We start from the raw sequence: 17,035 nt of genomic DNA on the forward strand, positions 1-17,035 counted from the left end.
TGACAAGATAGTCTTTTATAATTGGTCCAGGAAGGTTTCATGACTCACTGCTCAAACTCTGGGAGTGGTAATATGCCTCAAACTTTATTATTAGCATGAATCTGGCGAATCTGAGATAATTTTTTTTCCTTTGCTTTTAGTTTTAGGGATTAAGGTTTTGCATGTCTTGGTGATACGTGTGCAGCCACTTGCTGACCCAGACCACAAGGTCCCAAATAAGTGTCCCGGGTGGCCCAGGTAAGTTAATGGGGAAGAGGACCATGGCATACTGGCAACATAATAAGAATGACAATAGATAACATTTACTGAATGTTTACCACATGTCAGGCACTATTTTGTGTACCATAAGTATATAAGCTCATTAACTGCAACAATGCCATGAGTTAGGTACCACCAATAATATGCAGTTAGCACATAGGTTTCTCTCAAGGCTTGGTAAAGAGCCTGGAGGATCTGTCTCCATCCCCTCCTCGTCCCTACATCTACAGCTTTCTTAGCCATGTTTCATGTCTTCAGCATCTAGCCGTGTCTTATATATGAGCATATCTACCTCTCTCCTACCTGTTTACAAACTCCTGGAAGCAACAGCTGTGTGATTCTTCTCACAAGGGTGATACTGTAATTTTTCACATAGAGGAACTCAATAAATGACTGTGGATTTGAATGAAAACCTTGGCAGATCAAGTCATTATATACAGCCAAAAAATTTAAGCATAATTTTATTATAATACACTTATTATAATACATTTCAAGGCTTACCTTAAACCACAAAGAAGTCACTTACATTTAAATTAGTGCAGGCTATGCTTTCTGGATTCATGATTTGAGAAAAAATGGACACAGCTTTTGCCACCTCATTCTAGAAGGAAGAGAAACAAATCATATTCCATATCATAGGAACTAATGTTATTGTAAAAGTTCACTTAGAGAAGGCAGTATATTCCTATTAAGGTGACCTCAGGGTTTTGAAGTCCACAAAGAAAAAACGTTTCGGAAATCAAAATTGAACACTCCATAAAATGCTCCATCCAGTCGCATATTGTTGAATGTTTTAACAGCCTGCCTGAGTCCAGTTCTTAAGATGCAGGCATAAAGTTGGCATTTCCCCTTCTCCTATTGGAATCAGCTTCTAAAAATAGGAACGAGGAACAAAGTGCAAAGCCTGTCTTTGACATACATAATTAGAACACAGAAACCTCAAACCACAGCAGAGCTGGAAACACTGCCAGAAACATTGGAAATGGAGGCTGGCAGGGTTCAGGAGAAAGCAGTCAGAGGTGGACAGTGCTCTGTATCTCACAAAGAACCTACAACAGTACAACTCTCAAAAGTAAGGGCACAACCTGAAGTACAAAACCTAAATTCCTATTTACAATGATGAGAACAATGATGAGAACAATGATGATGAACAATCATCATCAATGATTGTTGAACAATGATGAGAACAATGATGAGAACAGTGTGTAGGACTAGTAAAGAGAACTTCCGTGGATCCTTGTGATGGCAGAGAAGAGGCTAGTCAAGCGTTTCATAGACAAGCCATATTCATAGGAAGCAGTAGGTTCCTAAGACGGCAGCAGCAGAGAAGAGACTGCATACCAAAACCCACCTCAGTGCCTATTTCTGTTGACTTAAAAAAATGAAGCCTATGCATACTTGTAGACAAAACTTTGGCTTATATGAAGAAAAATCCTACTAGTCTAGAACAGTGCTTTGGTGTCCCGCTCTGTTGTTCTCTCTCTCTCTGACATGAATCTACAAATGACTGATCTAAAAGAAACTTAAGTTTTTCTTTTATTTTTGAATTTATTTATTTATTTGTTTATTGAGACGGAGTCTTGCTCTGTTGCCCAGGCTGGAGGGTAGTGGTGGAATCATGGAGCCTCAAACTCCTGGGCACACGCTATTTTCCTGCCTCAGTCTCCTGAGCAGCAACGACTACAGGCATGTACTATGTACTACTGTACCTGTTTTAATTATTTACCTATTTTTTGTAGAGACAGGGTCTCCCTATGTTGTCTTCGCTGGTCTCAAACTCCTGGCCTCAAGTGATCCTCCCCTCTCCCAAAGTGCTGGGATTACAGGCAGGAGCCATTGTGCTAGGCCTGAAACTTACACTTTTCAATGATGAATAGTCAAAAAAGAAACACCACATGACACTCATAAAGAAGGTATTTTCAAAAGGAGGAAAGGAACACAGTAGAACAAAATTAAGAAAACAATTGGTACAGTGGCTCACGCCTGTAATCCCAGCACTTTGGGAGTCTGTGGCAGGTAGATCACTTGAGGTCAGGAGTTCAAGACCAGCCTGGCCAACATGGTGAAACCCTGCCTCAACTAAAACACAAAAATTTAGCTGGGAACACGCCTACTAAAACACAAAAATTTGACAGGCACATGCCTGTAATCCCAGCTACTCAGGAAGCTGAGGCAGGAGAATCACTTAAACCCAGGAGGCAGAGCAGAGGTTGCAGTGAGCCAAAACTGCAACACTGCACTCCAGCCTGGGCGACAGAGTGAGACTCTGTCTAACAAAAAAAAAAAAAAAAGAAAAGAGTATAACTGGCCACCAATGAAGAAACCCTAATTGAAAAATATTTCCATGGATATAGAAGATAGAAATGAGAAAAATGAACAAGATCACGTCAAACAGAAGTGGAAAAAAATCAGGCAGGCCTTAGATTTCTCCACAGCAATATTCTATACCAGAAGACAGAAAAGCAATGTCTAAAAGTACATCAAGAAAAGCAAATGTCATCCTGAAATTGTAAATCTGGCCAAACTGTAGTTCAAGTACAAAAACAACAGGCAAAAAAAAATAATTTAAAATACCAAGAACTCAAGGGATATTGTTCCTCCAAAGAATTTACTAAAATACTCACTTCAGCCAACAAAGAGAAAACTGGAAAAACAATTAGCACCAAACAACCTATTTAGCTATACACAGGACTCAAAAGTGGGGAGTATGGCTACAGAACAGAGCGTAAATGTTATATGCCTGGACAATGAAGCAACGTTAACACTAACGAAGTTAGAAAGAGAAGGAAAAGAGATGAAAGGTAAAGAAGGCATTCCCATTTCCTTATCTTTATTATCAGCAGGCCAAAAAATATCACTTAAAACTGACAAATCAAGTACATTCAAGAGTAAAGTGAACACTATCAAAGTAAAATACGAGCTAAAACTGGGTGTTGGAGGGGGAGGAAGAAAATAAGATGAAAAACAGAGGAAATACACTATTTTCACCATTACTTATATTAGGGAATTAACAGGTCTTGTCCAAAGAATTAAAGAATTAAAAAAATCAAAACTATGGTTTTAAAGTCACCACTAGAGCAAAAATACCAACTAGAGAAAATAACCACATGGCATCAGATAGTAGAAAAACTTATAGAAACAAAAAGCATCAAATGAGACCTAAGATCAAATATGTCATATTAATATAAATGGATATTAAAAGATTAGCATCATATTATAAAGCAACATAGAAATTTATGCAGTATATAAGAGATAAAGTTCAAACAAAACAATTCAGAAAGATTGCAAAAATAAAGGATAGGAAAAGCTGTATATTGGGCAAATGCAAACCTCATCAAAACAAAGAGAGAAATAAGCAAAAAGAGGGATGGAGTTATTAATATTAGATAAGGTTGAATTCAGGGCAAAAGCAGTAAACATTCCTAGATAGGCACTTTACAATGCTAAAGTGAGGGATTCACAGTGATGATGTAACAGTGATGATGTATCTGTGCACCAAACAGTATAACTTAGACTTAAATAAAGAAAAACTACAGGAGCTATACAAAGAAAGAAAAACACATGCCTTCGAAGAGACTTTAATTCACTCACTCACCTCATGACAGATTAAGAAGACAAAATAATTCCCCTGGACAGCGAGAGAAGCTTAGAAAGTTAAAAAAATGATCTTGGCCCAGCAGAAGCCTGGAAAGTGTATAATCTCTTAAGTCTTATCTTTCAGTGACTTCAGTATATGGAAATGGATCACCCTCATGTTTTGATTTCTAATAATAAGAGTTCTCCAGCTATATTTTACCAGCCAGGAAAACAACCTGGTTTGGTTACTATTTTTCTGCTACAAAATTTCCTTTTACCACATAGGAAACATGTAAAGCATTTCATATTTTTTAGGCTCTGGAATAGGAAATCTCAGGAGAGGCTCTTCCAGAGGGATGGTGTTCCAGGGTTCCAGCTCTAACTCTGGCCATCACTGAGGCATGACCTCAGGGAGGTCCCCTCTTATCTCTGGGTCTCTGCTACCTCCACCTGTCCAGTCAGGGGAATGAGGCTAAATGATCACTAAAGTCACCCAAATAACAGTAGTAGTTGGGTATAACTATGACGTATGTGATGGATCCCACTTCTACAATGGGCTGACACAGCAGTCCTCATTCATCTGATCCTAATTCAACTTTGGAGAGCATTAAATTAAACTGTTCTCTGAGAACGTTACAATGTCATCCGATGACTTGCAATTTTCATTTTAATTACTTGAGAAATTTCTCTACCTTTCTATTTAGAAATGCATGTTAGGTCCTCAACTGTAAATAAAAACATTCTTTGCCGGTACAGGTATAGATATAGGTTGCCAAGGCAACAAAGGCATTGGTCTCTTTATGGGGACTACTTCTTTATGATGCAGTCAGAAGGAAAAAAGTAAAAGCAAGGACAAATAAAAGTAATAAAGTCCTGGCCACTCCCAGTTTACTTACGTACACCACAAAGCTTTACCTGATTCAGAGCTAATGCCACAGCAAAACAGCATGCTCTCCTGGAGAGAATTTCTCCTTTGAGTAGAGCTTCTTCTCTTAATGTAGTACAGATTTTGAAAGACTCAGGGCTATTCTGTGAGGAGACAGGATTGTTCGATTAATGTTATAAACCTTTAAATTCAATAAAATGATTAATAGTGCTCAATATTTAGAGTTCCTTTTATAAGGATTTCCTAGAGCCTACCTTAAGCCACTTAAAAGATTAAGCCCCATATAAACACTATTTGCAAATACACCAGGCTACTGATATGTTAGCAGGTAAAATCTAAATTAACTTTATTTTTAAAGCTCATTTTCAATTTTCTGAATCGGGGCAGTTTTTACCAGAAAATAAACACATCTCTTTGTATCTGGGCAGGCTAGTTTCTAGACACAGACCCCATAGTTTATGAGTATAAAGGTTCTGCCTGCTACTATATTAAACAGCTGATTAAGGCTCAACAACACCAGGAAACTTTTTCTGGGGAATTTCCAATCTGAAAATATTCATATGTCAAATATTTGAAAACGAACACTAATTTGAACATAAATTATAAAAGAATCCTATGAAAACAGAAACCTCAAAAAAAAAAAAAAATCCAAGAATGTCCGTGATATAAAAACAGCAGTGGTAAAACCAAATCCTCTTCCTTTGTGCATGCTGCGGGGGATTAGGTTTATGAGAGCAGCCTGGCTGTGCAACTATGTCATCTGTCATGACAAGAGTTGCAACTCCTGTCAAAATAGACTTCAAATGGGATGAGAGAGGACAGTTCCCAGAATTGATGTGGAATGTTTACTGGCTGACCAGATCACTTTTTCAACTCATCTCCACTGGGTGAAACAAGCTATTCTTGGACACAACACAGGGGAGAAAATCCTCTGGCCTTTCCTAATTTATTTATTTTATTTTTTGAGACGGAGTCTCATTCTGTTGCCCAGGCTGGAGTGCAAGGGCGCAATTTCGGCTCACTACAACCTCTGCCTCCCCAGTTCAAATGATTCTCCTGCCTCAGCCTCCAAAGTAGCTAGGATTACAGGTATGTGCCACCACTGGCTAATTTTTGTATTTTTAGTACAGACAAGGTTTCACCATGTTGGCAAGGCTGGTCTCGAACTCCTGACCTCAGGTGATCTGCCTGCCTTGGCCTCCCAAAGTGCTAGGGTTGCAGGCGTGAGCCACTGCGCGTGGCCTCTAAGCAGAACTGAAATTCTTGTCATTGCAGCATACACTCAGGGAGGCATCCCTAAGTGGAAGACGAGAAGGCTGAGAATTACAATGCTGAATAAGTGATGCTCTAGTGCTGTGTGGTTTTGTTTTTGGCCTCCTAGAATTGTAGAATGGTGTGAATGAAAGAATTATTGAATCCAGAGGTCAGCAAACGATGACCCTTGGGCTAAATGTGGCCTACAGCTAAGAATGACTTTAACATTTTCAAAGGCCTGTAAGAACAAAAGCAAACAGTATGGGGCAGAATTCATATGAGGCAGAGACATACATGGCCCCCAAAGCCTAAAATATTTACTATCTAGCCTTTTATAAGAAAAGTTTGCTGACTCCCAAATCTATCTCATTTTAATGAGATAGGTGATCAGTTCACAGCTATATAAGCCATATATATAAGCTATATAATACCAAAGTGGACACTAGACTCCAAGTTTCTCAATTTCCAGTTGGTTTTCTTTCCACTATAACCCAGCTATCCCCTTGTTTTGGAAAACTGGCATTGCTACACTCTTCAGGAGGGTTTTTCAACAGCCCATGTTCTACTTCGCTTAGTGTTCCTTTGTTTTCAGTACAAAGAGGTTTTGTGTGCCAGGTTTCCAAAGTTTAAATGATATGAATGACAACAGTAATACATTAAACATTGATCATTTCACTATTTCAATAATCATTCACTAAACATTGAAGAAACAGTTTTTGTGGGCAAGAAATAATCCTGGTAGAGTAATAATAAAATAACTTTTTTTTTTTTTTTTTTTGATACAGAGTCTCACTCTGTTGCCCAGGCTGGAGTGCAGTGGCACAACCTCGGCTCACTGCAACCTCTGCCTCCTGGGTTCAAGCGATTCTCCTGCCTCAGCCTCCTGAGTAGCTGGGATTACAAGGTGCATGCCACCACGCCCAGCTAATTTTTTGTATTGATAAAAGAACTTATAAGTCATGGTCTCTGTCCTCAGCGTTCACTTTCATGTCACATATGTTTATTAAAGAACTACTGGATACCAGGCACTGTGTTAGGTGGTAGGATACAAAGATGCCTCAAGGAGCTCACACTCAAGTGGAGAGAATGGAACGTGCATCTACTAAGTAACAACATTAGGCCGTGTCAGAAGTACCAGGGAGGTGATACAAATAGAGCACAATTAAGGGATATCTGGAGGTGACAAACATCACTTCCAGTTTCAGTGACTATAAAAACCTTCAAATATGAAAACAAAGTAGTCCTTGAAAGCTCAATGAAGGAAGCTAAGATTTCCATAGACAAGGACAACAGGGAAGATGGATCTAGCAGAGTCCAGCATGTGAGATGACTTTAAAGCAGAGCCCGAACCCAACACATTGCCTCTTGTTCTCACTATCTACACAATCACCAGAGAAGAGTGAAAGATGAAAAAATTACTTTTCCCATAAAACTGTCTGATATGGCTAACTTGAGTTTTCTAAAAATAAATACATTTAAAATTAAAACATTTGCACCAGATGGAAAACAGACTTCAGAGGAACTGAATTTTATTTATAGAGAGAAAAAAAAATCCTCTCTCAAAGACCGCCCACAATGCTCTCAAAGTTTAGGGGAAGGAGTCTTACCAGTTTGTAGCAAATTGCAAAAGCAAGAACATAGGTATCTTTGGTGAACTTCACATTTTGGTTTTTCATCTCTACCAATACTTCCAAAGCACCTGCCAAAAGTGAGAGTGGATCGCAGTGTTAATCAGAGTTCCTCTACTGTTGGCCCCCAAAGCTCTCATCTGTTCAGCACCATCTACAGAAAAGTGTATTTCAACAAAATAAAAGCTATTTCTCAAAGTCATTTAGCAATTAGCTAAATGTTGAAATAAACTATGAGGTCAAACAGGAAGAACTAATGTTTTAAAAGCTGCTTCACAATTTTAGCATAAGTAAAATCTGGGATATTTAGTTTAAGGGATGATATGCAATACGATGTTTTCAAACTTCATAAGGTCTCCAGAATTCAGCCACTTATCAGGGATATAAGAATCATTTTTGCACGACTCATTTTCCCCCCTAATTCCCAGGCCAGCAAACAGCAGAATTTTTCAGCAAATAGAAATTGCAGTACTTACTTTCATATTTGCCTTTGATAAATAACATGTCCATCAAAATATTGAATGATGTGGAGTCTGAGAAGAAACCTCGTAAATGCTAATGAAGAAGAACAATACAGTTTGGTTAAAAGTTAAAACTATTGAGTGTCTCTTATCTATCCAGGTCTCATTTTTTGCATACTTTGCTCATTTGGCCATCTGAATTCTCTAATATATTTTATATATTCAGGTTTTATTTTTGAAAAAAGTTGGCCGGGCACGGTGGCTCACGCCTATAATCCCAGCACTTTGGGAGCCCAAGGCAGGTGGATCACAAGGTCAGGAGTTCAAGACTAGCCTGGCCAACAGGGTGAAACCCAGTCTCTACTAAAAATACAAAAATTAGCCGGGCATAGTGGCAGGCGCCTGCAATCCCAGCTACTCAGGAGGCTCAGACAGAGAATTGCTTGAACCCAGGAGGTGGAGGTTGCAGTAAGCTGAGATCGTGCAACTGCACTCCAGCCTGGGTGACAGAGTGAGACTCCGTCTCAAAAAAAGAAAAAAGTTAAAATGCTTTCCACTCTCTTGGCTGTCATGCTGAGAGGTACAGCAAGAGATCTCTGGGTTTCATAACTACCACGAAGGACATCTTTAAGGAAACGTCATGTCATGCTTAGGAGAAAAGAAACTAGCTAATTAACCCTGGCAGAGTGGTCCCAGAAACTAGGTGCCAGCTATTAACATGAAATGGCAGCTATAAATATACTTGAGGACTAAGGCAGGAGGGTCTCACAACTATGGTCTTTTTTTGGCAATGGATAATACAGAATTGATTACCCGCCTTTTGAAATAATTCTCCAAAACAGTGGTTCTCAACATTTTTTTCTAACTTGTATGTATGTATTTATTTAATTGACAAATAAAAATACATTTGGTGGCTCATGCCTGTAATCCCAGTACTTTGGGAGGGAGAGGCAGGATCGCTTGAGGCCAAGAGTTTGGGGCCAGTCTGGGCAATACAGCAAGACCCCATCTCTTAAAAAAGTAATAAAAATTAAAAAATTAACTGGGTGTGGTGGCACAAGGCTGGAGTCCTAGCTACTTGGGAGGCCAAGGTGGGAGGATCACTTAAACCCAAGAGTTATGAGACTGCAATGAACTATGATAATAGTGCCACTGCATTCCAGCTTAGGTGACAGAGCAAGACCCTGTATCCAAACAAAAACCCAAAAAACAGTACGTTGTTTTGAAATATGTATATATTACAGAATGGTTAAGCCAAGCTAATTAATATATGCATTATTTCACGTACTCATTTTGTGTGGTGAGAGTACATAAAACCTGTTCTTTAGGCAATTTTGAAGAATACAATACATTGTCATTAACTATAGTCACTATGTTGTACAGAGGAATTCCTTAAACTTATTCCATCTAACTGAAATTTTGTATCCTTTGACCAACATCTTGCTAACATCTCAACATTTGGTGTGCCCTGATAATGGGACACATGGTATTCAAATGTGTCATTAAATGCCTTGCTCAAGTCTACTGTTTTCTGAGCACCTACTACACAGACACTGTTCTAGGTGCTGAGAATAAAGAAATGATAAACAGGACATACACCCTGCTCCAAACCCTACTAGGGTTTGTAATCTAGCAGAGCTTAAATTCTGGTGGAGAAGACAGTGAATAAGACAAGTGAAAAAAAATATTAATTTCAGCTATTAGTAAGGTCTATGAAGAGCAAGTAGAGAAGACAGATGGAAGGTAGTCAGGGAAGGCACTGTGAGAAGAGACCTCAGTGAGGTCAAGGAGGGAGCCTCATGGGTGAGGATGCAGAACATTCCAGTTAGAGGCTGTGAGCTCGCCATGGCTGAGGAAGAACACATAGGTCCAGAGTGAAGTCAGCAAGGGAGAATGGGGAGATGGCACAATGGGCCCCCTAGGTCAGAGTCAGGGGTCTGGGTTTTCTTTGAAGTGTGAAGGAAAGCCACCAGAGCAGCCCCAGCCAATGGAAAAGCATTTTGAGTCACCAAGGATATTTCAGAATCACAACGTACGTGACTCTAAATTTTCAATTAGCCTCACTTAAAAAAGTAAACAGAAATAGACTAAATTATTTAACCTACTATAATGTAATTTCAACATGTAATCAATATAAAAATTATTAACATACATTGCATTCTTTTTATAACAAGTAATTAAAATGTAAATTTGAGTTAGCCACAGTTCAACGACTCCATGTGGCTACCATGCTGGCAACACTACAGGGTTTTAAGTAGGGGATAAGAGAAGTTCGGGTAGAAGCAGGATTAGGTCCTATGTCACTTACTTGAATTTGTTCATCCTACTCCAGAAAAGTTACTTATACGTGAATTTTTCATATACAAGCAGGCTAAAAAAAACACTTCACTTTCATCTTTTTTATTTTTGTTTTTATCACCATACTCGTGGCTATGATTTATTATAGTGGGAAGCTTTTGTTTTCCTTTAACTGAAACATTAACATATGTTTATTAAAAATAGTCAAATAATACAAAACTGTATAAACTAAAAAGTGAGAATTTTTAATAATTCTACCCCTAAAGATAAAGTGAGTTAATGTATATCTTCCCAGCATGTATGTATTTATATTTTGTTAAAATGTTAGTATGTCTTTTTTTATGGAAAAAAAACCAGGATCGAACTATTTGTACTGTTCTAAAACAACCTTTTCTCTGCTTACTAATATATTATGGTCATCTTTCTAATACACAGGTGTCATTAAAGAGGGGCAAGCCTAGAGTTAACATTCCCACCATGTACAGAGAAAATTTTGTATAAAAAAAGAGTAAGAGGCAGAAAAACAACTCAGCTTGTTATTTAAGTTACTAAATATACAAAAATGTACCTGGTGGTCAGCCGTGGCCCCAAAATTTAGCAAATGTTTCTGATTATGGGAAACACAGCCTCATGAAAAGCAGTCTAAGCTTACACTCCCCCAAAGTGATATTTCTGTCCTCTACATGGTCTCTGGTAATCAAAATGACTTTATTATGAATGAATGATTTATAATGTTTCTAGGTCACAGTTTCTTTATCTACAAAATGGAAATCTACCTTATCAAGGCTATTGTGAAAAACAAATAAAATGAAATATTTAAAGTACTTAACCACAATGCTGAAGACATAGTAAATATTCAATGAGTAACTATAAAAATAATTATTTACTTTTGTTTTTAGGAACAGAAAGTCAGAATATGTGAGGGAAAGTATTTTGAAAATAGAAAAGCACCTCCCAAATGTAGTCTTCTACCAGGAAAATACAAATACAAAATCGAGAAGGAACACAGGTAAAGGATAGGAATGTCCATCTTTAAACGGAGACTGTCTTAAGCTCTTCTCTATTGAAAGCCCCTAAAAGAGCAGGTGTACAACCCACATTGATACACATCCAAGGTAGGATCATCTGTACCTATACCTCTTCCACACTTGTTCTATATCACTCCATCCCTCTTTCACACAAACTGACTGCAAGGAAACTTAAAAATGCAGAGAAGTGCTCATTCGGCCCAGCAGCCTTTCTTTGAAAATTGTTTAACCCAGGAATAATGTGCATGGAAGAGATGCCTTTTCCAATATCACCAAAAACACATACATTGGCAGAGAAAACAATTAGGAAACAATAACCTGGTCTTTCAAGAACTCCACTGCAGATTCCTCGAGATCCAACTCGTAACACAGCCTCATAAAAAGCGGTCCAAACTTATACTCCCCCAAAGTAATATTTTTGTTCTCTGCATGGTACCTGGTAATGAAAATGATTCAATGAGCCAAAAGGTAGGACACAGGAAAAAGGACAGACACAGACTGTGGCATGTACTACGCCAGGTGCTGGGACACAACAGAGAATAAAGTTCTCTCACAGTCTGGAGGAGGAGAAGTGGAGATTTCAGACAATCAGGAATCCTGGAGTGCAGAAGTATACCAACCATTTAAATAAACAGAGTTTACAGCAGACTGACATAAAATAAAAGAAACAGGAAAAACGTACGTTGTAATCATTCTCTAAATTTAGAAACAACCCCGAGACTGAGTGTGAGCACACCTTAGGAAAGAGCAGGAGTCTAGTAGCATCTGTAAGTGCATCAGAATGGGCCCCACCCAGAGTAGAACAAGGGAAAGAAGCGGGGGTGATGCTCCGTGCTCCTGGAGGCTGGCTTCACCCTCATATAGGATGGCAGACAACCAACAGTCACATTTACAATTTACAGCAATCTCTCTGCTTTTCTAAGTTTGGGAAAGGTACACAGGAGTTACGATCACCTGGCTAAACAAATTAAATGTAGTTTCGAACGTTTACGTTTTAGGAAAAGGCTAATCTCAAAGACAATGATGTCTTCTATGCTTGAGATTTCTACAGGCAGCCAGTCTGTCAGTCAGAACTGCATATCACTACTGTAAATTTACTTTCAATAACCAACCCTTTTTACTTTAGACACCAAGAGGACAATATGTGACAAATATCAACAACTCATGATTACACGTAAATCAGATTTTAGAAAGATTTATTCATTATGAATTTTCATATTCGTATTTCTTTTAGATTCAGATTCATATAATGAGTGAATCTAAAATATCTTGAGGAGAAGAACTGATGACAAAACAGGATACTTTTTACTTTCTGCTAAAAATCATCGAGGAGTTAGAGTACATTACGCTAGTCTATTCTAAATGCATATACTACAATGATACAATAATAGAATGATGAGGTGTACTTTGATATATTTCATTATCCACTTATAGAAGTTACAAATAGGCTGGGCGCGGTGGCTCACGCCTGTAATCCCAGCACTTTGGGAGGCCAAGATCGAGACCATCCTGGCTAACACGGTCAAACCCCGTCTCTACTAAAAATACAAAAAAAAAAAAAAATTAGCTGGGTGTGGTGGCAAGCGCTTGTAGTCTGAGCTACAGGAGGCTAAGGCAGGAGAATGGCCTGAACCCATGAGGCAGAGCTTGCAGTGAGCCTGCACTCCAGCCTGGGCGACAGAGCGAGGTTCCATCTTAAAAAAAAAAAAAAAAGTTACAAATAATATTCATTGCTTCATTACAATACTTATAAATTGAGTTGTTGGAAGGCAAAATAGGATAGTGGTTAAGGGTTTTTAGGCTCTGAATCCAAACTGATCATTCAAATCCTAGCTCTTCTACTTGTGTGATGATGAGCAAATTAATTAACTATTCTGTGCTTTCGTCTCCTCATCTGTAAAATGGAGGGAAGAAGAGAACCCAACTCAGTTTTTTTTTTTGTGACGATTAAATGAAATGATGTGCCTGGCACATAAGTCTTCAACATATGTTAGCCCTTATAAAATGTAAGGCATGCTAAGGAAAACATCTTCAAACATCAACATATTTCAGTAAATATTCTCATGAGAAACTTGTGCCAGATTAAAAGCAAAATAAAGCAAAAACAAGTTTTCTGATTTGACATTAACATGCTAAATGACATTCACATTAATAAAAGTGCTAGAAAGTCACTGAGATAATGAATTGCCTTCTGGACAAGAAATATTCAAGAGGATCTAAAATCCCTCAATAAACCAAACAGCATTTGGTCATCATAACAAGGGTATTAAGATGCTCCCCATTTTTGGCTCAATAAAAAGCTTATGTTTCAGCTCATGAGTCTCCTTTCCCTGTCATGGGCTGCCTGACTCAGGGAGAAAGAGAACGTGTTGGTTGCACCTTGGATCTACCCATCTTTCCACTTGTCCAGCTGTCTACAACTAGAGAAGAAAAGGTCAGCAACTAGGTAGAGATTTTTTAGCATCAGTAAAGGAACTGAGCAATACTTTGAATATTTATGATAAAAATAAGAGTAGAAAGAGTGCTCAGAATATTTATCTCATTTTACTACTCTTACAAACATTGAATAGCTTTGTATAGTAAAATGTGTGAGAGGAAAACATGCCAGAGGGAAATGATTTAACTTTGTGAAACTGAAATACAGAATTAAGTGTGCAGATACAGTGTGACTTTAAATTAGCATAACATTTTTGGAAAATAATCTGACAGTTACATATTGATAAACTTTAAAAAGTTCATACGCCCAATCCCCAAAAGGAAACGAAGAGTAAGTTTTAAGGAGCGAGTTTCTCATCATGATATTATTTATACTGGTGAAAAATTAGAAAAAACTTCAATGCCCAACAATATGGGCATAGTTAATGAAACTACCTAACATACAATAAATACTGTATTGTCATTAAACTATGATTCCTAAGGATATGATTAACAAGAAAATATTTATATTAATTTAGAAAATAATTATACAGCAATAACTATAACAATGTAAAATCTTTCAAAACAACGAAATCTTTGCATCTGTGGGAAAAAAAAAAAAAAACCACAAAAATATTAACAGTGGTTTCTTAGATGGAAGCAACAAGCCCCAAAGATGGCTGCCATCAATTCCTTCCCTCTCTGTATGTGCATATGGCTCCATCCATCCAGAGGTAGAATCCTTTTCCCCTCCTCTTGACTTTGGTCTGGCCAGGCAACTTGCCTTGACCAAGAGAAGCCATGCCAATTCTGGGCAGCTCTATCATGCCTGGCAGCTCACATCTGGGCTGTGGGCCAGTGCAGCTCAAACCAACAAATGAATGATGAGGCACTCCAGAAAGAGGGGGGAGACCACATGGAGGAGCAATGAGGCATCACAAACTCAAGAGAGGCCTTCTTGGACTGTGCAGTACAGCCCAGCTACCACCTGACTGCAAATGAGTGAGTGGCTTCATCTGACACCAACCAAGAACTGCTCAGTGGAGATGGGCCTGAATTCCCGATCCCAGGATTATGAGAAATAATAAATAGTCACTGTGTTAAGCCATTAAGTTCTGGTGTGGTTTGTTATACAGCAACAGACAACTAAAACAGCAGAATCTGTGATATATTTCTTCTCTCTACTTTTTGGTGTTTTTTAATTTTTCAATGAATTTTTAAATTTTTTTTAACTTAAAAAAAGACATTTTTTCATGTTATAAAATGTCCACTGTAAACAAGTTTGAGAAATCAGAAAAATATACATTTAGACAAACAAAAAATACATAATCCATAATTCCCAGAGAACCAGTTAACTTTTGGTAGAGAATCTTCCAGTATTCTTTATATGATTATCTTGTATTTCTCTCTATAAATGTACATATAAATGCAGGTTCATATATAGAAACAGATCTTTTAAAAATGGAAAGGAGAGCTGGGCGTGGTGGCTCATGCCTGTAATCCCAGCCTTTGGGAGGCTCAGGTAGGCAGATCACTTGAGTCCAGGAGTTTGAGACTAGCCTGGCCAACATGGTGAAACCCCCTCTCTACTAAAAATACAAAAATTAGCCGAGCGTGGTGGCGGGCGCCTGTAACCCCAGCTACTTGGGAGACTAAGGCAGAGAGAATTGCTTGAACCTGGAGGTGGAGGTTGCATTGTGCTGAAAGATCACACCACTATACCCCAGCCTGGGTAACAGATCGAGACTTCATCTCAAAAAAAAAAAAAAAGAAAAAGAAAAGAAAATAGTTAAAAAAAAAAAATGGAAAAGAGCAATGAACTTAATTTCAGAAATGAAGTCTGTTGATCTGATGTCATACTGCTCCCTGGTAAGTGAAGCCTTTGCTGGCTTTCCTAGTGGCAGGCTATGCTTACATGTGAGTTCTTTCTGACACGGGAAACTTTAATAATGGATCAGAAAGGCATAGTAGGACTGGAGAAGGGAGAATAGTTAGGATGCCGCTGAAAGGATCAGGGCGAGAGACATTAAAGCCTGAACTAAGACACTGCCAATGGGGAGAGAGAGAGGGAGGAGGGCTGGAGCTGAGGGAGATACCAAGGAAGCAGAACCAAGAGGATTTCTTACCCTATCAGGAAAGAGAGGCAAATGAGATGAGAGTAAAGAGGCTCCAAAATATCTGTCCTGAGTGACTAGCCAGTGAGAAGGAAAACAGAGGAAGAGCAAAGAATTTGCATATGTTGAATTTGAAGACCTAGGGGATATGTCAGTGGAGTTAGTGAATAGGCTGGTAACTTCTTTAGACATAAAAAATCTGCTTTTCTATCCTTAGCACCCAGTATGTAGTAGGAACCCAGTAAGTGTGTGCTCAATAAGTGAATGTAAGTGTCTGGAGTTCAAGGTAGGCATCTCAACAAGAGATTTGGAAGTCACTGGTGTAGAGGTGGCAACATCTTCGAAGTGGATGAGACTGCTCACAGAAAGGAACAGAGTAAGAAGGGATGAGGGCGGCAGCATTCCAAGGAAATGCCTCACCTGTAAATGACATTTTTAGCCAGCTCCACATGGTCCCGGGACTCACACAAATGAAGTAAGGTTATCAACTCCTCCTTCAAGATGAGCTTGTTCTGGGTCAGTTTCTCTTTCAAGTTTCTAAAATAGGTTTCTGGAAGAAAGCACAGTATGGTGACCATCACTCAGGCTGACTGGGAGTATAAGGAGTCTGACCTTAGGAAGATGGGGAAGCCCTACCCGCCTCACTGCAGAGGGGCACTGAGAGGGGCTCAGGGATGCACAGCTGCCATCACTGGCCAATCTCTTCTAGAACAGTGTCAGCAGATGGCATCTGTCATAGGAGGCAGGGGCATGGGCATAGGGCCAGGCCCACTCGAGACTCTCTAAAATAAAATCTCTGGAGTAAGAGCTAAAGAATTGGCATTTTTGATTCCCTAGGTGATCCGCTGGTATACTAAAGTTTGAGAATTACTATCCCAGAGGCTTGGCTCAAATAATTGAATCTATAGATGACTCATGAGAAAAAGAAAGAAAATGTAGCCAGACACCCAAACCATCAATTGGCAGAGAAAACTAAAAAGGAAAACTAAAAACAAAATGTGAGTTGAAGGTAGGTTTGTCCACAATGGTGGACCCATATGACTCATGTTTCTTTCATTTGATTCAACTTCACCTCTTTTTCATTCCTCTCGGTCTCTTTTTACTCAGCTGTTAGAAG

General features: G+C 38.7%; 1 protein-coding gene across 3 annotated transcripts in view; it reads right to left on the bottom strand.

Moving 5' to 3' along the window:
• The window catches only part of PTCD2 (pentatricopeptide repeat domain 2), a 36,789-nt gene that overhangs the window by 13,989 nt on the left and 5,765 nt on the right, over window positions 1–17,035 (bottom strand). For 2 of the 3 annotated variants that reach the window (XM_031935421.1, XM_023207952.1), the window contains exons 3-8: window positions 16,339–16,468; window positions 11,708–11,825; window positions 8,079–8,157; window positions 7,582–7,673; window positions 4,750–4,863; window positions 785–859 (exon numbers count right to left, since the gene is read on the bottom strand). In XM_031935421.1, the coding sequence (XP_031791281.1) occupies window positions 785–859; window positions 4,750–4,863; window positions 7,582–7,673; window positions 8,079–8,157; window positions 11,708–11,825; window positions 16,339–16,468 (608 nt within the window). The remainder of the gene's footprint in view (window positions 1–784; window positions 860–4,749; window positions 4,864–7,581; window positions 7,674–8,078; window positions 8,158–11,707; window positions 11,826–16,338; window positions 16,469–17,035) is intronic. The other variant, XM_023207953.2, reaches the window with a different exon arrangement.

Source organism: Piliocolobus tephrosceles, chromosome 4, assembly GCF_002776525.5.
Source record: "Piliocolobus tephrosceles isolate RC106 chromosome 4, ASM277652v3, whole genome shotgun sequence".
In the NCBI taxonomy this organism is placed as follows: domain Eukaryota; kingdom Metazoa; phylum Chordata; class Mammalia; order Primates; family Cercopithecidae; genus Piliocolobus; species Piliocolobus tephrosceles.